At 39.5% G+C, this 22,196-nt stretch overlaps 1 protein-coding gene across 2 annotated transcripts in view; it reads left to right on the forward strand.

Moving 5' to 3' along the window:
- The window catches only part of CYFIP1 (cytoplasmic FMR1 interacting protein 1), a 75,161-nt gene that overhangs the window by 12,758 nt on the left and 40,207 nt on the right, over positions 1-22,196 (forward strand). Inside the window, exons 2-16 of one of the 2 annotated variants that reach the window (XM_059839432.1) lie at positions 4,850-4,973; positions 5,547-5,636; positions 6,446-6,523; positions 7,559-7,660; positions 9,152-9,333; positions 10,415-10,511; positions 10,654-10,782; positions 12,232-12,336; positions 12,497-12,588; positions 13,815-13,932; positions 14,610-14,732; positions 17,208-17,333; positions 17,643-17,809; positions 19,571-19,718; positions 21,565-21,718. In XM_059839432.1, coding sequence (XP_059695415.1) covers positions 4,857-4,973; positions 5,547-5,636; positions 6,446-6,523; positions 7,559-7,660; positions 9,152-9,333; positions 10,415-10,511; positions 10,654-10,782; positions 12,232-12,336; positions 12,497-12,588; positions 13,815-13,932; positions 14,610-14,732; positions 17,208-17,333; positions 17,643-17,809; positions 19,571-19,718; positions 21,565-21,718 — 1,828 coding nt within the window. In that variant the 5' untranslated portion in view covers positions 4,850-4,856. Of the gene's footprint in view, positions 1-4,849; positions 4,974-5,546; positions 5,637-6,445; positions 6,524-7,558; positions 7,661-9,151; positions 9,334-10,414; positions 10,512-10,653; positions 10,783-12,231; positions 12,337-12,496; positions 12,589-13,814; positions 13,933-14,609; positions 14,733-17,207; positions 17,334-17,642; positions 17,810-19,570; positions 19,719-21,112; positions 21,261-21,564; positions 21,719-22,196 lie in introns of both variants that reach the window. The other variant, XM_059839433.1, reaches the window with a different exon arrangement.

A 22,196-nucleotide genomic window follows, 5' to 3' on the forward strand; every position in this document is an offset into this window, starting at 1 on the left:
GTACAGTTATCTAAGTTCATTTGCCTCACCCACATTTATATAACTACGAGTTATATTTGTTGGATTCTATGCATTCCTACTGAACATGTATAAGAACTGTCTTGTATCATCAAGCATATTTTTTCCTGTTTCAGCTATTAATAGGCTGAGTCCTGCCTAACTCTCATCACTGAAAGAATGCTTAAAAGCGTGTAACTTAACTCTCTAGTGCTTGGGGGATTTTTTTACCCCTAAGTTTGAGAACAGAATAGTTATAGCAATCCTTTCTCTCACAGTGATTCTGAAATTAATGTTATATTATCTGCTTTCTCAGTCCTTCTGTAGTTCTTATTATTTCTTCTGGTCAGTTTTCCATTCTTTTTTTTTTTTTTTGTCCAAAACATTTTCCCCCATAATTTGCTGCTGTTCACATTTTCTTACAAATAATCTGAAGCTTCAGGAGGCCCAGAAGAGCATGGCTGAGAGATGCACGCTGGCTGTTTTCTGATATGCTTGGAGTTAAGAATACAGACCTTCTGCAAAGACTTAGACATTATTCTGTATGGATGGAGATGTGGAAATGGTATCTCCACTAGGACTGACAGTCATCTCCTCTAGATACCAAATCAATGTTGTTAGCAGGGCACTGCTTACGTGCAGTTGCAGGGCTGAGAGCAATGGTGCAGAATTATGACATTGAAAAAAGGTTGCCAACTCTTTTTTTTGTGAATATTTTCAATAATCATCCAGTTCTGAAGTTAAATGAAAATGGAAACAATGCTAGTGGAGCTTCCTTTTTTTTGGCTTGATTTTTCACATGGACAAAATGTGGGAGACAGCTCAGTGCACTTCTCCACAGCACAAGCTGTTCTGAGAAGGTCAGACCCATGTGGTGCTGATCTCCTTCAGAAATGAAGAAAAAGAGGGTATCCTACATTAAGCTACCCTGTGGCCTTTCACTAACATACTAAAAAAACCCCAAACCCTGGGACTGATATCTCTTGACCCTTGGACACGGTGGGACTTGGTACTGTGAGGCTGAAGTTCTTTTCAGACAGGGATTTTCTTGCTTTGAAATCCAGAAAAAGGAACTGCGAATCAGCACAGGCATTGCTCTTCCCTGCTTAGAAAGCTGCATGTGCTCATCAAACACCAGCATTTAGCAAAACAGCTTGCTGGTGTATGTGATTCTCTCTCCTCAAGGGAGAATGTCAGACCAGGAGTATTGAAAGTTCACTAATTAAGTTGTGTACAACCAGGAAAACATGTTCTTGTTCATGCATTTTTATTTTAGTCCTTTAAGAATGGCTCATAATCCAAAGATACCAAAAAGAAAAATGTTATTTCAGAAGTAATGCTTACATGTCTACTGCCTGAGAAAAGCTATCCTGGGGAATTTCATGAGGGTACAGAACTGAAAACACAGCTTTGTAGGAATTTAGTATGAAAAAAAAATCTCAGTTTGGGTAAATGTCCTCGTGTAATTATAATGATGAGTATGACTATAGCATTTTAGTCTGTTCTCATTTATGTAAACTCCTAATCAAACTTTTTTTTAAGTAGGTCTTTGACATTTCTGATGTTCTCTGCCAGAAAGGAATCTGTTAAAATATTAGCTCTCCTGCCCAGGAACTTCATCTGTTAAAAACTCATGACTGTTAAGGAAGCAGAGCTGTCCAATTTTGTGTCTAGGGAATTTTAGCTTTTCTTAAATTATTTTTTTTGAGCTTAGGGAGAAAAAAAATCTGGTTTTGCCAGCCCCTCATCATTGTACATGAGAAACAGCTGCTGTCTTTTGGAGCTTGTTTATCAACAAAGATAAAGAAGGAAAGAAAACCTCTGAGCCTGTTCCAGCTGTCACCCTGCTGTTGCTGTTGTCAAAACTCCTCTGCTCTCTTCTGGGGGGTCAGAGGGGAAACGTGAATCACACTCTTGCAACGTTTGCAAATGTGTCAAAGCTGGGCAGGAAGGAGCTGCTTCCTCTTTCATGTCTTGCTAGATACTGGAGTGCAAAGGCTGGGGAACAGGGACATTGAACTCGGCCAGCGAAGCGCCAGGCCTGTGGATACCTCTGGCAAAATCACACAGCGGAGCTGTCAGCGAGCAACCTCAGAGCAAGAGGACATTTACAGCTGTCTGTGCCCAATAGCTTTTGTTTTCCTGCTTTGAAAAATGCTGAGCTTTGGCAAATCATGCTGAAGGATTTCAAAAAATGTTCCTTCCTGTATTTCTTTTCACAACCCAGAGGGCAGCAGGAAGCTTTTGTTTCTTGCTTGTGCCCCTGGCCTGTGAGTGAGGGTTCCCAGACCTGTGCTATGAGATAGATGGCAGTGTAAGTCAACTGGGATTTTGGGTTCTATTTTTAAATTGTTTTCTAAGTATTAAAAAAAAATCCACAGATAGTCTAATGTCTTACAGTCTGAACATAGCTGATGCTGGAGGAATACTCCTGTGCAGCTGTAAATATTGAGGCCATAAGCATGCAGGTGTGCTTTCAGAGTTGGGATGTATGGGCTACATCTTCAGAATATTCCCTTGTAGTGCTGAGGAAGTGCAAGTCATGAGCTTGGATTTTGTGGATACCTGGCTCTGTTCAACAGCAGGGGCCCAAGGCATTGATGGACCATCAATGTGGGTTGGGGAGAGGGTGATGATACTTACCTTGCACGAAGTGACACCTCCCCTTTACACAGACAGTTGCAGTAGTTTTGGTGTGGAATGGCTGGCCATTCTTCACTGTGGGTTTTAGAACAATTTTTGCAGTATTTTCTTGAAGCCAATGCTTTGTGGCCATTTGCCTGTACAGTGGGGGAGAGGGCTGTGGGCCCGTTGATCCCACCCCCGGCACATCCCAGAGCAGCTGCACACTGGGCATTCCTACTTCAACAGGGAGGCTAAGAGAAAGAGAAGTGTCAAGTTGGAAGGAGCCTGTCAGTTAATCTGTTTTCTTTTTTAGCTAAAGCTTGATTTATAGATACTCAGACTCTTCTATAAAGTGCCTATAGATATAGACTCATCTGTAGGTGTTCTGACTGCTTGGCAGCTCGGTTTCCTCTAGCGTAAAACTGTTCAGTCTGACCTCCCCACAGGACTTTTGCCCAGCCATGGAAGTCTTTTAGCATGTTTTGATTTATTGAAGTTAGTACACCATGTTCTTTGCCGGTCTCTTATTTGAGAATAAGTGTGGTTCTTGTTTTGGAGCTTGATCTGGGTGTAGGCAGGTGTTGGGCAAACATCCTGGCACAGGTTTGCCAGCCAGCACTCCTGTCAGTCCAGTCCTTCATCCCTTTTTTGGCAAGGATCACATATTACACAATATGAGCACTGGTTTATTTATTTATTTTAACAAAAACTGATATGCTCAGACTGGGAGTAAGGTTTTGGCTGGGCATTCAAGAAGAAACAGACCTATGAATCTTTCTGTTGGTTGTTGTTTATAAAGTCGTTGGCAAGCTCTCTCCATATGTGGTACATTAGCTTTGCAGCAATGGCTTGGTACACAGGGTTGGTCTCTGGAGATAGACAGGTAGTCACTCCTGGTTGCTCCCTCTCCTTGGGTTTGGGTTTTGGTTCTGGTTTTTTTTGTCAGCTGAGCCCTTCCTTGGAGGTAAAGCTCCTCTTTCTGTGGATCTTTCTGCAGGAATCTATAATTAGGCAAGAGAAATTGAGGAGGTGTTTCTGCCAGGCCAATAAAAGTGCAGTGAGTGCTGGGATCACCAGCCCATACCAGCTGTCTTGAAGTGAGTGTCCATCAAAGCTGCATTGGGATCTGCTTGTACCCTCCCTATATGTGGGGATGGAACAAGTCCATGGGATGTCACGTGCCAGGCAGGGTCCTGTTCCTCTGGGATGTGGGTGCTCAGTGTTCCTTTCCTCCTGGTTTGAGCTGAGGGCAGTGCTCAGCTGCTCCTTGCACCATAGGTGTATGGTTTTTCTCTAGTAAATGGGGGGAAATAACTTGCAAAAAAATGAGATATCCTGATTAGAGGTATACCTTAAAAATCAATTTTTTTTCACTCCACTGAGGAGAATGAGTAGATCATTATACAAAAGTAGATGACTGAGTTGTTCCACTCCGCGTTTTCTTCTTAAATTTTCGCAACATCACAGAATGGGAAAGGTTGAAAAAGACTACAGTGGCTCACCTGGTCCAACCTCCCTGCTGAAGCAGAGTCATCCTGCAGCACATGGCACAGGATTGCAGCCAGGCAGTTCTTGAAAAGTTCCAGTGAAGGAGACTCTACAATTTCTCTGGGCAACCTGTTCCAGTGCTTGGTCACTGGTCACAGATGGCCCAGATTTCTTCCCATTGCCCTTCTTGGTTCAGAACCCCAGGCAGCAGCAGCAGCAGTCAAAGGTTTATGGAGATTGCCATGGCCCTGATAGGGTCTCTCATCAGCTACCCAAAGCAGACCTGGCTGTCCTAGGACATGAAAGACTGGAAACTGCTGGCACCTTTTGACAGCCTGGTCTCCTGAAGATGATATGGTTGTAGAAGCTGTAGTGCATGAAGTTTTGAAAGTACATTGGCTCGAAACTGAGCTTTAGAATCATCATTTCCTCTATTTTTGATCTATTTCTGGGGTCCAGCAGTGGGGGAGGAGAAACATTTCTTGAGTCCTAAAAGTAAGGACAGGGATGTTAGTGTGAAAAGTTTTATTTAAACTTGTATTTGAAAGTCAACTGGGTTTCTGTTTGACTATTTCCCTTCTGTTTTGGTTGAAGGGAAACTTCCCATTTCCCACAATATAAATAGTTGCCTGCTCTTCATGTTACTCATTTGTTTACCATGTATATAGTAATGCATATAAAGTCATATCTAGGTGTACACATCTACACATCTACATTTGCATATGTATTTTCTAACCAGGTGCAAAATGACTGCTCAAGTAACTCTGGAGGATGCCTTGTCCAATGTGGATCTCTTGGAAGAATTACCATTGCCGGATCAGCAACCGTGTATTGAGCCCCCACCATCATCTCTTCTCTACCAGGTATTTTCTCATTAGAGGTATTTTTTCATTAGGTTTTTCCATTTCCCAGTGCTGTTAAGAAAAAGTACATTTTGACCAAAACTGAATTGTGTTTGTACTGGCAATATATATTAAAATTATTTTCATAGAACCATAGAATGGTTTGGGTTGGAAGGGACTTTAAAGATCATCTAGTCCAGCCCCTCTGTCATGGGCAGGAACACTTTCCACTAGGTTGCTCAAAGCCCCATCGAGCCTGGCCTTGAACACCTCCAAGGATGAGTCAGCCACAACTTCTCTGAACAACCTGTTCCAGTGCCTCACCACCCTTGCAGTCAATAACTTCTTGCTAATACCTAATCTAAACCTACTTATACTTTGAAGCCCTTCCCATTTGTCCTGTCACTACATGCCCCTGTACAAAGTTTCTCTCCAGCTCTCTTGCAGGACCCCTTTAAAAGGTCCTGGATGTAGCCATAAGGTCTTCCAGAGCCTTCTCTTTTCCAGGCTGAAAAATGCTAGGTCCACAGTTTTCCTTCACAGGAGACATGCTGGTATGGAAGATTTAATTCCATGTTTTCCTTTTCTCTGCAGCCAAACTTCAACACTAATTTTGAAGACAGAAATGCATTTGTCACTGGTATTGCAAGATACATTGAGCAAGCTACAGTCCATTCTAGCATGGTAAGTAGATGTTCCAATACACACCTTTGTATTGCATAGAGCAGGAGGAGAGGAATGTGTCTTCTTGCAGTTCATTACAAGAATTATGGTCACAGATAACAGATTACCTACTTCCAGGGGGAGGTAAGATGCAAAAGTGTATGGCTTTTCTTTTTTTTCAAGCACACTTCTTAAAATTTTTTTAACTTGCCTTTCTTCTTGAGTAACTAATGTTGCTCAAAGGTTCCCTTCTTTCATGGCATTCTTGGAAAATTAGGAGTAATACGTCTTATAATTCTAGAGACCAGTTCACAAATGGTGGAATGGGCAGATAAAGCACCTGGTTACATGCTACTGAAGATTATGTATGTTTGCATCAATCTACTTTTAAAATTGTAGGGTTACTCCTTTACCTGTTTTGATTATTTGGATCTTCTTGTACCTCTCCTTTGACATGTAAAAAGTTGCTCTGCATGTGCTGACTCTTTCATCCTTGAACATTGCAACTGGGGTCCCTGAATTTAAAAAGAAGAATAAATCCCATCACCCTGCCCTACCCCATGATCAGCATTTCTATTTATACTTATAGATCACAGTGTCATTAGTTTTGGGAAGAAAGAACAACACATAAACCAGTCTAATCTGGGGAGATAATAATTGATGATGTATCATTCAGCATGCGATACTTGTGTGTTTGTACCTATACGTTCTGATAACATTCTGATAAGAGAAATGGGTTCATTTGGACAAGGGCTTGGAATGATAGAAGACACATGGATATAATCCTTTTGTATTACAATTCCTAATTATATTGAGTGTCTTCCCTACAGAATGAAATGCTAGAAGAAGGCCAAGAATATGCAATCATGTTATACACATGGAGAAGCTGCTCAAGAGCCATTCCCCAGGTAATGGATGAAAACTCTGCTGTCGTGCAATGTGTGAACTTCTGTCTTGTTTTGGGGTGGAATTACACAGACAGAGGTTTGTCAGTGAGATCCAAAGTGGAGTCTACTTTGACTCCTGAATTGTTAAGCTGGGCATGCAGTAGAACGGTGTCATTTAGCACTTGGGGACCAGTTGGACTTTATTTCTTTTATAAGGCATCTATAGCAATACCACATGGGGTTTGTATCAGTTTTACTTTTTGGATCAAGAGCAGTACAGGGATAATGTGCTTTAAAAGGAAAACTTTTGATTTTGGCATCTGCTTGAGGTCAACATTTCAGTCAAGAGAATGGACTCTTCCCACTCCCCAGTTTAATTCTTAAATTCAGAACAAGTAGCATGGCATGTAACGATTAACATTCAGGTTAAACATGTAAGTTTATAGACACTTCTTCTCCAAGGTAGCCACTTTCTAAAGGTCAGAGCTACACACTGCTTTCTTGATCTGTAAAACTCCTGCTGTGAATAGGGCACAAGCCAGCTTCAAGTGTCTGGTGGTGGCTGTACAGGACTGGGGTGGGAAGAATATTAAGAGGCGTCAGAAAACTGAACACAATTGTTACCATGAGTTGACTCCTTCCTTTTTTACGGATTTGTAATGCAATTATTTTTATACTGAAATGCTAGGAAGGCTGATCCTGTGCTTTAAATATTTAGAGTGGAAGTCAGGTAATCTGTTTTAATTTACAGTTCTGGCCCTATTTTAGTGCATGATTTTGAGCAAGTGGCTTAATGTGGAAAGGTTGCACCCTACACACCCTACAGAGGTGTTTGACAACTAAATTACATGCTGTAAGGTAGAAGGGAAATCTTAGATTGTTTGGGGTTTTTTACACACAGTAAAGTTTAGAAGATTAGCATAAGATTACCAAACCTGGAAATTTTTGTCTTTAAGTTTATCTCTTTAGGATGATATTGCATTTTCTCAGGATCTTAGTTGGTGAGGCTTTATCAGGGAAAGATCCAAGTATAACAACCTTTTTAATTACCCACAGGTCAAGTGCAACGAGCAGCCTAACAGAGTAGAAATTTATGAGAAAACTGTGGAAGTTCTGGAGCCAGAAGTCACAAAACTGATGAATTTTATGTATTTTCAGGTAAAAGGAATGGAAACAAAATTTGTCAGTAGGCTTGTAATTTTATATTCCTGCTTTGTATACTTTATATTGTGTACTCAGGTGTGAACCTAGTCATTGTATCTTAGAAAAAACACACCATATTCTCTTACAGAAGGGCAGAATGTTTAATGCCTGTCTTGAAAATTTGAGTCAATCTCCATTAAGACTTTCAACATAAAATCAAATGTAATTGCATATAGTGCCTATGCAGCACTGGGGGGACAGAGACCTGTCACTTCAGGAAGAAAGGAAATAGAAATATAATGTGTTTCACATGTATAATAAGAACATCTCAGCACAGAAACCATTTGCTGTGGAGTGAGGGATGCACAAGTGTGGACAGCAGAGCAGCAGGTGCAGCTTTGCTATGGCGATTCATAGTTGAGGCAAGCTAACCCAGTTGTTGTGACCTGCCAGCCACCCGAGCTGGAGAATAGCAGTCTGTCTTGCCTTCTCCTCCCTCCTGGCACCTTGCCATCAATCTCAATGGACTGAGGATGTTTCCAGGCATTATTCAGAGGTGGAGCAGCTAGAGCCTGTGAGGCCCGGAGCACCAAGGAAGGAGGAGATTGTTGTACTCAGTAAGACCCCTGGTTGGGGAAGACAACAGGAAATGTTACATTTCATTCAATCTCCTTTCATTCAAGCAGATTAGAGCTTTAAAGTCAGAACAGATTCCTTTTTATGTTTGAAGTTGCTGTCTTTTTGTATTTGTAATCTCCATCTGAAATGGCCCTGGTGTGTGCTTGGAAATAAGCCCTCAAATAAACATGTGCCAGGATGACTTAACAGAGCTGGCATGTACAGTGTGCTGTGGATTTTTGTTTGCTTGTTTGAAGGGAGCATTCCTATAATTTGCCTTTTAATTCATATATACTTCCTTACCAAAGAGCATGAAATCCCTTTTTTCTGAGGGATTTTAAATTTCATGCAATCACAGATTAGTTTGAGTTGGAAAGGATCTTGAAAATCATATAATCTACCCCCCTGCAGTGAAAAAGGGATATTTTTGACTAGATCAGGTTGCTCAGAGCCCCATCTAACCTGGCTTTGAACACTTCCAGGGATGGGGCATCCACAGTTTTTCTGGGCAACCTGTTCAAGTGCCTCACCACCCTCTTTGTAAAAAACTTCTTCCTTATATCCAATCTAAATTGACCCTCTTTTAGTTTAAAAACATTACTCCTTGCCTTACCCTGTTTTTTATTTGTACTTTCAAATACTTTTTTCTGCAAAGAAGAACCTTGGCTCTTGTGTCAGGCAAGCTTGATGGCAAAAATCACTGGTGACACTTGCAGCAGACATCAAGTACACAGCGGAGGAGCTGAAAGGCCTAATGAAAACTTGCTAGTTTTGCATGCTTAAAACATTTTTCTGCTTCACTGGAGCAGCTCTAGGTACATGATGAAACTTTTTCCCTGGAAATGTCATGGCTTTTACTCCCTGTTTTTCTGTCGTTCCCCCCATTAGAGAAATGCGATTGAACGGTTTTGTGGGGAGGTGAGGCGTTTGTGCCACGCAGAGAGGAGGAAGGACTTTGTGTCTGAAGCCTATCTGATCACACTGGGCAAATTCATCAACATGTTTGCAGTGTTGGATGAGTTGAAAAATATGAAGTGCAGTGTGAAGAACGACCACTCAGCCTACAAGCGGTGAGTGCAAGGGGCAGCAGGACCCAGCCTTTGCTGCCAGGATTCAGGCCTCCCACGAGATGGCAGCAGTTCCTTTTTTCTCTCACAGCTTTTTCTTCAAAAATAGTCTCTTCACGTGTGGGACAAGCTCCCTTGAAGCTAGGGGTGGCTTGGCTGCAGTTAGACAGTTGAATACATCTGTTTTCTTTGTGCTCTTCTTCCAGCAGCAAAAGGTTTTTCTGCCTTTAATGTAAAGCTGTCAAATATTTCTGTCTTGGTGTATGCTAAATGCAATGCATATACTTTGTTCAGTAAAGCTTCTGTTTTTAAATTTGAGAAGAGGCTGGGTTTCTGGTCACTTGTGCTATGCCTGTTCTGATCTATTCCATTCTTGGCATCCACTTTTGACACTTTTAGCTGAGAGTTGTTATACTTGTTCTTAAGATGCTTAAGCTTTGCTGTTCAAAATCATTGTGATTGCAGGTATAGCAGGGAAGGGAGGGGGTGAGATACCTGTGGCCAAATTTTGTGCATGAGCTACCAGATGGTATCAGGTATATTCTGTTGAACACTGTGGTCAGAACAACAAGGAAAGGCAGCTTTATGCCAGCTCTAGCATCTGTAGTCTTTCATGCAGAAAACTATTCAGTCAATGACTAGCCAAATTTACCTGTGTTGTTTTTTCTTATATGAGATTTAGTTTCTCCCTCCACCTGTTGTAGCTGTTGGGCCTGGAGACCTCTTAAGTTTACTTGGTTTGCCTTTCTTTTTCTTTGGAGGTGTGTTTCTGGAGCCCAAAAGCTTGTTTTCTGGAAGAATGACTTTTCCTGGGTTGTTGAGTGGTTTGGATCTATAAAGCCACAGCTACACACAGTTGAAGGATATAGCCAATAATTTTTCATTTGTTTTTTCATTTTATTTTTTATTGGACCACCTAAGTAGGGGTGTGGTGAGGAATTTGGGATAGCAAACCAGTTTATTTTGGATGAATTAGGTCCATCTCTGTCTTCTAGTGAACTTTTCACCTTTTTTTTTGAGGAGATAGATTTACTTACAAACAGTCCTGGCCAAGGGAAATACAGTTTTTCTTCTGTTTTTAAAGAGCTGCTCAGTTCCTACGGAAAATGGCAGATCCTCAGTCCATTCAAGAATCTCAGAACCTTTCCATGTTCCTTGCCAACCACAACAAGATAACACAAGTAAGCTTGAATTGTCTTCTTGCAAGTTACCTAATTCTTTGCAAAAGTATTAAAATAAAGCTCTCCCAGTTTGGTAATAACTTTTTTCCCAGTCAGTTTAACTAGTTAACTAATATCCTTCTTTTTTTTTTTCTCCCTGCAGTCTTTGCAGCAGCAGTTGGAGGTGATTGTTGGCTATGAAGAGCTGCTTGCAGATATTGTGAATTTGTGTGTGGACTACTATGAAAACAAAATGTATCTAACACCCAGTGAGAAACATATGCTTTTGAAAGTAAGTTTCTTTTGGGTACAAAATTAAAAAAAGAATATTGAGGGCACAGGTGTTTGAATTCCAAATTGTTTCTGGTTGTTTTTGTTTTTTTAAAAGGAACCAGATTAAGCAAATAATTCGCATTACTGCTTTTCCCCATTATTATCTTTTTGTTGTATTACATGCTGAAATTATTTGAAAGCTTTTAATCCATTTTTGTTTTTCGTAAGTTGAAGTTGACCCATTTGAACGGCATCCAATTGTATGGAATTGTGTTTGTATGAAGTATAATGACAGCAGGAGGGAACTACTGCACTTTATTTTAGATAGGTGGCAAGATTATTTAAAAAGTTTTTGGACGTGAGGCTGTGTATAAAATATTTCAAGGAGCAAGTATCTTGAAATTAGGATTAATAAGTCAGTTTAGTTAGCTGAACTATGCACCTGTAATAAGAGGCTGCTGAGCAATGTGAAATGTGACTGATTTTATCGGCTGCATGTCTTGCAGTGGAAGAAAATATATAGAGTAAGAGCTACAAATATGCCTCATGAGAAATATTTTGAGACACTTCAGTGTTTAACTTTTGAAGAGCTCTGTTTATTAGGAGTAAACAAAAGTCTTCTGAAACAACACGTGAACTCTAGAGCATTTGCTTTTGATCAACAAGGGTGCTCAGTGTGACTTTTATATTTGGGCCTTTTGTTCACTAGAGATGCTTAGAACACAGTAAGTAGCTCTGCTTGGTTCCTGTAAATACTAAATAGAAACCAGGAATATACTGAGTTGGGAGGGACCCACAAGGATCATTGAGTCCAACTCCTGGCCCTGCACAGCACCATCCCCAGGGGTCACACCTGGTTGTCCAAATGCTTCTTGAGCTCTGTGTCATGCTGGTGCTGTGACCACTGCCCTGGGGAGTGTTCCAGTGCCCACCTACCCTCTGGGTGAAGAACCTTTTCCTGATAAATTCCTAACCTTATGTTAATGAAATACTTCGGACAAAATGTAATTAGATTTTTTTTTTTGGATGCTTCTGAGCTCTTGAGTGTATAATTCAGAGAGGCACTGAAAGCCAGAAAAGCAATCACTCAGAGATGTTAGATCTAAACTTGTGTTACCAAATCAGTATGCATGTACAGAATTTTAATAAAATGGAAGTGAAAAGAAAAACTCTAAAAATTGACAGACTCTCATTTCAGTGAGGTTTTTTTTAATGCTAAACCTTTATACAAACAAGCAACATCTTTTAAGGGTAACTGATCAGGCTAATGTTAATGCAAAACCTGCTAATACAGTAAAAAAAGAATAGTACATAAATGTATCTGTTTAAAAATATATTCTGTTTGAAGGAGGTTGGGTGTTTCAGGATTGGTTTTAAAATGTTACTTCTTTAATTATATGAAGAACAGACTTACAGGTTTTTACTTCTAAAATCCTTTTGTGGAAGGCTTAATTTTTTCCTTTTTCAGGTGATGGGCTTTGGACTATACCTGATGGATGGAAGTGTCAGTAACATCTATAAGCTGGATGCAAAGAAAAGGATAAATTTAGCCAAGATAGACAAGTACTTTAAGGTTGGTTAAGATCTGATTTTAAAGGTAGTTTCTCTTGCATTTTAAATATATTTAAATAAAAAAAAGATCACTTTGGGTTATAATATGGGTAAATAATGGTGTCCTTTCACTATGATTTTTGTTACTAATTTATCTAATCTGATTTGTTCCCTGTGTACAGCAGTTGCAGGTTGTCCCACTGTTTGGTGACATGCAGATTGAACTTGCAAGATACATCAAAACCAGTGCCCATTACGAGGAAAATAAATCCAGGTAGGAAGGAGAAAGAAACAGAGTGGAGCTTGTGGGATGGGGAAGACCCTTGGAGTATATTTTCATACTCACCTGTTAGTCCATGGGTCTGTGGTAATTATTAGGATTTTCACTTTGTCATCTTTTTGGTGTGGGTATTTCACTATTAATGTTATTCGTGTAATGGATACAACTAAAGAAACAGGTGGTTTAAAAACCTTTCTGTGCTGCCGAGCTCATTCTCATGTATCTGTGACATTTCTTATCACCTGGGTTGGAAGAAATCGATTTTATCTTACACTAATTTAGTTTTTATTTTTTCCTTTAAATATGAAAACTGAAGGATTTTACTAAGCAAGGTGAGCAGTAGTAGTGCATGGGTGAATAGGCATGTGTACATTGTACATGGAGCAGCAACTTAGCTTGTCTCCCCCCTACTTATTTTTTTTTGGCTAGATGTGCAGCACAGCAAAATGGTTGGAAAATGCAGCCAGTTGTTGCATTAATGGATCCATGGTTTCTGGGTATTGCTTTGTTTTAGTGGGCCTTTCTTTGCTCCTCCAAGACCTTGCCTCTATGCAGTTACATGAATTTAGAATGCTGTGCTTTGCATTTTAATTCCTGCAGAAAAAACCACATAACTTGCATGTAATTGCTAAGAGAAAATCAGTGTCAATTGGCCTACTGAGCTACTAAAAATATGAGGCTACTTAACACGACGTTCTTGGTAGCATGTTTTTGTGTGCCTCTTTATAACATGTTAATAGTCTTGATAATATCTTTTTTAGAGCTGAGAGCATACTATACATTCTTCAGAGTTCAAGAAGAATAAACAAAAAGGTATCTGCAGGTGGCTAGATGAGTCTTACAGCCTATACCTGTACTTCTGCCCTACCTTTTAATCTTTCTTGGTCTTGCTCCTAAGTGCCCTTGAAGAGAGATGCTGGTTTGTATTTCATAGCAGCAGCCTTTAAAAAACAAAAGGAAATCTCCCAAAAGAGAAAAGAAAAACTTAACAGTTTTTTCTTAAGACTTGGAAGAAGTGCTATTTGAACTCAGAAGGGCAGTTCATCACTAATGGCTTTTGCAGAGGTAGAGGTGGCAAGAGAGGAAAAGCCTCAAAGAACAGAGAAGGAAATATGTAAAAAAAGAAAAGTATTGGATTGTGGATCTTTCTTAGCAGTATCAATTGTGCTGTTTATTGTCAAAACTGATATAGGTGGGGGGTTTTTTGTCTTCTGAACCAGATGGACATGCACGTCTTCCAGCAGCAGTCCCCAGTACAATATATGTGAGCAGATGATCCAAATCAGAGAAGACCACATGCGTTTCATATCTGAACTGGCTCGTTACAGCAACAGCGAGGTGAGTGGGGTTAGAGCTACATGTGCAAATTGCACATCACTCATTAGCAGTTATTATTAAGTATCTGAAAAGCAGGTAAATCTCTGATAAAGCTTGGCCACCTGAGTCAGGGAAAACTGTCTGCAGGTCTAATCCCCATTCTCTGAATTATATTTGCACTATTTGAATTTAACATAATAATGACACATCATACAAACTCAAGCATCCTTTGGCCTTTTTCTCTTTATGTATCTCAGATTTATCCTAGAAATTTTGATATGTCTCATTTAGAATATGTAGTCCTCACTCCAAACGGGTGCTTGTGACAGTTTAAACAAGACTAAGTTAAGATTAGTAAAAGAGTACAGAAGTGCATATGTATACACACACTCTTACATATATAGTATATAGAGACAACACATAACTATGTATATTGTATATTATTGATATCTTGAATTCATCTGCAACAGTATTGTGGTCATTAAGGACACCAGTGATTTCCATCTCTTGACCAAAATCTGTGAAGTTTCCTAAGTCTAGAAGAAAAAGCTGATGTTAGGTGGTAAAGCAGGTGTTGGTACATGATGCTGTTTTAGTGCTTCAATTAATGTAGAAATTTTGCTGTGCTTGCTGAATACAGCATGTTCTGATGTGGATTTGGGTGTGGGTTTTTTTGTTTGTTTTTTTATAATGTCTAGGTGGTGACTGGGTCTGGTCGACAGGAGGCTCAAAAAACAGATGCGGAATATCGGAAGCTCTTTGATCTCTCTCTCCAAGGCCTGCAGCTTCTCTCCCAGTGGAGTGCCCATGTCATGGAAGTGGTATGTAACATGGGAAATAAAAGCAGATGAAAAAGAGGTGGCTTGGTGAGGTTAGACAAAATAAAACTGAACTGAAAAATGTATGTTGTGTTTTCAAAGGATCACTGAATATTCTGAGTTGGAAGGGACCCAACAAGAATCTTGTTCCCTTAGTTTCCTTCTTCCTTCACTCCTTTTCTCCTTCTGCTTCAAACCTCATTCTTAGAGGATGGCATATGAAGTTTGCTGAGTAATGTTGCTGCTTTGAAGATCCAGTAGCTTGTATCTCACACAGTACATTCAACTTGTTCTGTTTAGTGGATAGGCTGTCACCTGTGAACCTTCATCAGATGTTTTAATGTCACTCTTGATACAAACATTTTGTAGACTAAGACTTCATCATTTCCTTCTAAACGTTTAAAATTGTATTGTTGAAAAACATCTGTACTGACATGCAGTCACTGAGGAGGTGACAGAACAGTTCCAGCTGGCTGTGTTTAGACATCACCCCTGAGTAAATAGAAGCATGTATGATTTTAACCCACAAAAATGGATGGAAGGGCTCCCATTGGCTTTAGATTGGACTTTTAGTCAAAAGGAAAGTAAATGCAGGAAAAGGAAAATGTGAGAGGAGATGAAGGATGGGAAATAAAGAACATGCTGAGTTGTTTCTCTGTATTGTTGTAGTTTCTTTTAAAAGCAGATGCCAATTAGAAAAGTGACTGTGCTTTTTTCCAACAAGAAGCTGCTTAAGGCAGAAGTGGAAGAGGAGTCTTTGTTATGGTGCAGACACTGAGTAAAAGCCTTAGCTGAACCAAAACATGTTCTAAGAAGGGTTGGAATGTGACTTACTCTATGAGAGGAACCAGACTTGCTCCTCTTCTGCCTCAGATGTCTTGGGGACATGAAATAATTTGCACTGTGTGATCCACAGTGGGCATAGCTGGTGAACCAGTTTTCTCTCTCATTTGTATTTATAACTGCCTCTTTTAAAAACCAGTAGATGAGTCATGCTTTTCCCTGTATTATCCTAGTCCTGTTTAAATCCACAGTGTATTTAATGGTGAAAATCTTGTTCTCCTTTTCTCTTCTTAAAGGAGTTTGCTGTCATCTATTCCTTGCCTCTACAGCTCCTAGACTTGCACCCTTTATTTCTGTCATCACAAATTGCTGCATCCAGGGTCTCTTCACAGTGAAAATCTTCCTGTTTTATTGTATCTCTGCAGGAAGTCTCTCATTCTTAGCTCTGTTTCTGTCCTACTCATTCCAGGACAAACCTTCTCTGGGCATCACGGCAGGTTTTTTGGCTATTCTCACTGCTTTTCATTGTCTTTCTAGTTTAAATGGATTCCCATAAATACTTCTCATCTAGGTTCAAGTTTGTGTTCACCTTCTTCCTGTCCTACTGAGAATTTATTCCAATAAGGAGTATCCTAATTATTTACCTGTCTCCACCTTCACTGAGCATCCATTAACATCGATAGTTACATGCATTGTGTTCAGATAAAAATTTGCAGCATATGTTTGTTGTGCATTTTAACTCTGTCAGTTCAATGCCCCCAAAGAACTCCTTCTTTGTTTAATCATTTCCCCAGTGCACTCTTTGTAGCACTCAGGTTGCAGGGTGTGATGCTCCCCTTTGACATAGGTGAATTGGTGCTGTTAATCCATTATAGTAGGCAAATTTATATTGCTCTGTAATCTAATATTTATGCTAAGGTGGAGTCAACCAGATCTTACTATGTGCTGAACTCAAACTGTGAGAAAATAGTATTTAAATGTGACTAGGATTTTTCACTTGATGTACTCTGATGGATATTAGGCCAGCCTGATGCTGCTCAGGAACATTTTGAGCTGTGTTTGCAGTGACTGAAAAGGCAGTATGTAAGAGAAGTGCATGCTGTGCAGTTCATATTGTTACAGATAATACTGCTATTTCCACACATTTCAGCCCAGTAAACTTAAAAATCAGCCTCCCCCCGCCCTAAAAAAACCCAACAGCAACCCAAACCTGTAGTTTTCTGGTTGTGTTTTGAAATCTAAATGTGAATATTTCATCAAGTAGAAAGCTTCTCTTTTTGTGGGTGGGTCTGATGGATGTTTTTTCTTATGTTCTGAAGTCTTTCTGTGTTTCTCATATTTGAAGCAGAGAAGAAACTTTTGTCCATGTTAACATTTGAACAGTAAAAAACACCCCTAAGTGCAATACCTGTTGAGTTGGAGTTGCATTTCTTTGGAATAATACAGAATCACTGGTTTTCAGGAAAAGTTTTTAGGAAAATTATTGTTTGGCATTTCCACCAGAGAGTAGTTTCAGAATTTACACAAGGTTTGAACATAGTACCAAATAATATTCTTCAAATATTCATGAAAATGCTGTGGTATTTCTCAAAGCATGTTATTTGTGTCCAACTGTGTTTTGTATTTCTCAGGCATTTTTGTTTCTTTTTGTTCTCCCCATCTTTTCTTCTCCCTCTCCTGTCTTGTGAACTGCAGTACTCGTGGAAGCTGGTGCACCCAACTGACAAATATTCTAATAAAGACTGTCCTGACAATGCAGAAGAGTATGAAAGAGCAACAAGATACAATTATACTAGTGAGGAGAAGTTTGCTTTGGTTGAGGTAAGAGAAATGTTTTTCTATAGGGATTTTCCAAAGATTAATTCTATACAAAAGAGAACATTCTCTATAAGCATTTTGCATACTAAGTGCAGAAAGACAGCCTGCCCTGTGCTGACTCTGAAACAAGAGTCTGACTCTGTACTCCTCCATTCAGTAAATAAGAGGAGCACAGCAAATCTGTCCTTTGTCATTTGTTACTTGTTAATTCCTCTTTTCTTATTTTTTTGTATTTAAAAACGCACTGTTTATACAAATATGCAAATGAAATAAGAAAAATACATTTGTCTGGTTTTTTTTTTTTTTTTGCAGGTGATTGCCATGATCAAAGGTCTTCAGGTGCTGATGGGACGAATGGAAAGTGTTTTCAATCATGCCATTCGTCATACAATTTATGCAGCTCTTCAGGACTTTGCCCAGGTCACACTTAGGGAGCCATTAAGACAAGCCATTAAAAAGAAGAAAAATGTCATTCAGAGGTAGCATTACTGTTCTCATATTTTTCTATATTCTTCTCTCCAGACCTTAGTAAATTAGTTGCAGAGTTGCACAGCTGTTGAATTTTACCTAAGCCTGTTCTCCCAGTCTGTCTGGCATTCATGGTTAGCTTGGTTGGATACGAATTGAAGTTGAAGCAGTCTGAAGGTAAAAATGAATGGCTGCCAGCATGGCTGCAGCAGGAGTCCAGGCTGTCCTGAGCCTCTTAGCACTACTTTAGGAAGTCTTGTGTTCCCTCTTCATTTTTATTTTAAGAAAATTCAAATGTAGTAATACGGAAAGCAAGATTAGTGTTTGTATTTTGAAGAAAGGTTTCACTGTCCACTTTATGACTCCAGTGTTTCCTTTCTTTGTGTCTTATGTTTATCCCACTCTCTCTTCTCTCTGGCTCTCTTAGTGTTCTGTCTTATTTCTCACCTTCTGATGCTTTTGGTTTATTAGCCTTGCACTTCTCTTCCAGTGCTCCATCTGCCCACGCTGATTGGTGACATTTCCTGACCTTATTTTTTTTGTCCCTAATTGTTTGCTTTTAATCTTGACTTGTTTATCATATGTTTACTCCCACATTTCATTGCAAAGCTCTTAGAGGTGAAAGTCCTTAGCTAATTAGGCTATTGCTAAGTGCTCTGTCTGCCACAAAAATATCATCATAAGCTAAAAATAAATAAATTGCTCCACATTATCAGGTTTGCAGGGAGAGTGGTTTTGTCACAGGATTTTAATGAAATAGGAAAATATTACTTTCATACCTGCTGAGATTTGGGATGAGACATTTTCTTCATCATTCAGCATGCCACAGATTATGTCTGACTGTGTTCCTGGCAAGTATCTGAGTTCCAGTTCAGTATTTGCCCCTAAAAGTATGAAGCTGTGTAAATTTCAGCTGGATTCTGGAATCTGAATTTCTTCTGGAAACAGGAATTCTGCTTTTTTGCATTTCAAGCCATCATTGTCTCTCTTTAATTTGGTTAATAATCTGTTTTGGTTTGAATGTTAATTGGATTCATAGTGAATATGTATTCATATTAGTATGAATTTGGTTTGATTGATCCAGCTTTGGGGTCCTCAACACAAGAAAGATGTGGACCTGTTAGAAAGGGTCCAGAGGGCCATGAGGATGATCAGGGGCCGAACACTTCTGATATGAAGACAGGTTGGGAGAGCTGGGGTAGTTCAGTGTGCAGAAGTAAAGGCTCTGGGAGGCCTTATTATAACTTTCCAGTACCTTGAGGGGCTTATGACAAAGAGGCAGAAGGACATTTTTATGCAGGCAGAGAGTGACAGGACAAGGGGCAATGGTTTCACTGAAAGAGGAAGGCAGGTTTAGATTAGGTATTAGGAGGAAATCCTTTATTTGGAGGGTAATGGAGCACTGTAACAGGTTGTCCAGAGAAGTTGTGGGTGCCCCATCCATGGAAGTGTTCAAGGCCAGGTTGAATGGGGCCCTGAGCAACTTGATGCAGTGAAAGGTGTCCCTGCACTTGGCAGGGGAAAGTTGGAACTAGATGATGTTTAAGGGCTCTAGACTACCTTTTCTGATATACAGCATGGAGTGGTTATTTTGTGGCTGTGTCATTCTTGAAAACATTGCTGAAATTCTTTGTTCTTGGTTGGAATTACCGTGAGCTCATGAATGCTGTTGCAAAGTTTCTGTGCTCGTGGAAGAATTCTTAAAAAAAGTAAAGTGTTCTGTCAGGGCACTTGGATGTGCTGCAGTCTGAAGTTGTGGGAATTGTGTTCAGTGTTTTGCAGGCCATTAGGAAGACAGTGTGTGACTGGGAAGCAGGTCATGAGCCATTCAATGACCCAGCTCTAAGGGGAGAGAAGGACCCCAAAAGTGGTTTTGACATCAAAGTCCCAAGGCGTGCAGTTGGACCCTCCAGCACTCAGGTATTTTCCTGGTGGTTGTGATATCTGTCAACAATTATTGCATGAGGTGTGTTCTTTCTGTCCTGAACTATTTTAAAATTGCAGGTTTTACTGTGGTCTTTTTTAATGCTAAAAATCTACTCTGATTTATATTTGCAAAATTAAATGCGCATAACCAAGATCCTCTGCCTGGATTGCTGTAATTTTTTACTCTGATACATAATTTTTCCAAGGGTTCAATCTCTTTAATTTGATTTTCTGGGAACAAATATTTTCTCATTGAGCTCCTAATGTATTTAAATAATATTTTTGAACTATATGAATTATTTCTTGACTGACTCAAGACTGACTTCTATCTCTGGTATGGCTGGTAAAATTTTTTTTCTTAAATCACACTATTCAGTAGATGTCTAATAGTTTTAAAATATGTTTAAAATATAAATGAATGTCTGTTAAATTATGGGAAAGTATATGACTTCTGACAAAATCCCAGTGTTCAGTAATGAATGATAAAGCTGGTCCTTAGAATCTCATTTGTCTGCTGCTGCCACTAAAAGAATATATTTCAAATGTTTTCTGTGGTAGTGATCAAAATCACATACCTAGATTCTCATTCTTGTTATCTCCATATAGTTCTCTTTATTTCATTTGTGGATGTGTTTGGAGAATGTATGATATTCATAGCTCATCTGAGAAAATGAGATATTGAGTACTTGGGGTGAAAAATTGAAGGCAACTGTGGTTTGTGAAGACAATCTTTTAATACCTAAAATCTGTGGGAAAGAGGGCATGTATGGCTAATAACTTTGGGTAATAAAAAGTTGCTTAGTTTGTGATAAGATTGGTTTAATGAAGATTTTGTTTTGATAATTGCAGAAAAATTGTTTTGATTTCTAATTTCCTGGGGTGAAAGAAAAGGTTAAATATCACCACCAGTTTGGTTCTCCTGTGCTTTAAGGGCTTTACTTCACCTTTGCAACAGGCTGTTTAGAATGTGCGGTTCTCTGCTTTTTCTGCTCTTGGGCTGGCACGCTTCTCTGTCTGGGTTGACAGGAAGGCAAGAGGTCAAATATATCCATTTTAGATAGGTTTTCCTCAGTTTCATGTGGTTCTAAAATGGCTGTGTGTGAATGGGTAATTGGTGCTAAATAATTTTAAATCATTTGATAAGCTAATGGCTCTCTGAGCATCCTCTGAAATGAACGGGAACTTTCCCTTTGCTCGAGGGAGCCCCAGATTGCAGGATTTTTCTGAGCAACCTTTCTGTATGACCTCCTCTGCATGCTTACTGTGCTGCTTTTCATTTTTAACAAACTAACACGTTTTCTCTGCTTCTCTTTCCCGTTCCTTATTTACCCATGTGTTTTTATTAACGGATTCTCTTCCCCTGCCTGCCCCTGTCTGTTGGTTTTTAGCTCTTCATGGTTCGCACTATGACAGAGTCCTTAAACTCTGCTGAGCTGTTGAAGCAGCTCAAGTCTCTGGGATTGGAAAAGCTATTGCATGTGACACACAAGTTTCTGAGGCAGTCCTACATCTATCCGCCTCTTTTAAACTTTGGTGGTAAGACATTACTTATTACTTTTACTTTTTGTGGTGATGTGAACTGTTCCACTGCAAATGGTCTGCTGCTGAGTGTCAGTGGAGGTCCCCTTGGCACGGGTAGGCATTTGTGCTGGTGTGTAGGCTAGTGTTGCATCTGTTCCTCTTGCCTCAAAGGCTTTTGTCCACACGGTGCCAGTTTTCAGTTTGAAGTGGAGCAGTCGCTTACTGATAGTGATTCTCAGTGTTGCTCAACTAATGTACCATGTGTATTTTCCTTTTTTCCCTCCCCTTTCCACCGTAATTGTTTCCTTTAATGATACAGCTTTACATGGTGAGAACTATGTTAGAGTCCCTCATTGCTGACAAAAGTGGTTCCAAGAAAACCTTGAGAAGTAGCCTTGAGGGGCCCACCATATTGGACATAGAAAAATTCCATCGCGAGTCTTTCTTCTACACTCATTTGATAAATTTCAGTGGTAAGATATGTAGATGATCAGTGTCCAGCTTAGCATGTCCTAACACCTCTAACACGATCTGGAAAATGTTTCCGATTGCCTAAGTCAACTTAACCTTTGGTTTATTTATCAAAAGCCTTGGTCTGTCCAAACTTTTTCTGAGATGGTACTTAGCATTGTGGTGAGATTTTTATTTTGACTTGTTATATGTTTGTTTCTAATGTGTCAAATTTCATATTGTTACCTCCTTTTTCTATTTTATGTATGTACTTACATAAACAATAAGCCTCTACACACTGAAATTTTTTTAAAGGAAGTAGCTTTTTTGTTTTGGGAGAATTTTTTTTTGTTTGTTTTAAGTACAGAGGAAACAAATTCTCTGTTGTGGTAAATTTGATGTCATTTCACTTCTCTTACTATTCAGTTAATTGTAATCGGAAACATGCTGTCCTAAAGAATTCACCTACTGACATTGAGTGTACCTAGTCCTTGTCATCAC

This window comes from Haemorhous mexicanus, chromosome 2 (assembly GCF_027477595.1).
Source record: "Haemorhous mexicanus isolate bHaeMex1 chromosome 2, bHaeMex1.pri, whole genome shotgun sequence".
In the NCBI taxonomy this organism is placed as follows: Eukaryota; Metazoa; Chordata; class Aves; order Passeriformes; family Fringillidae; genus Haemorhous; species Haemorhous mexicanus.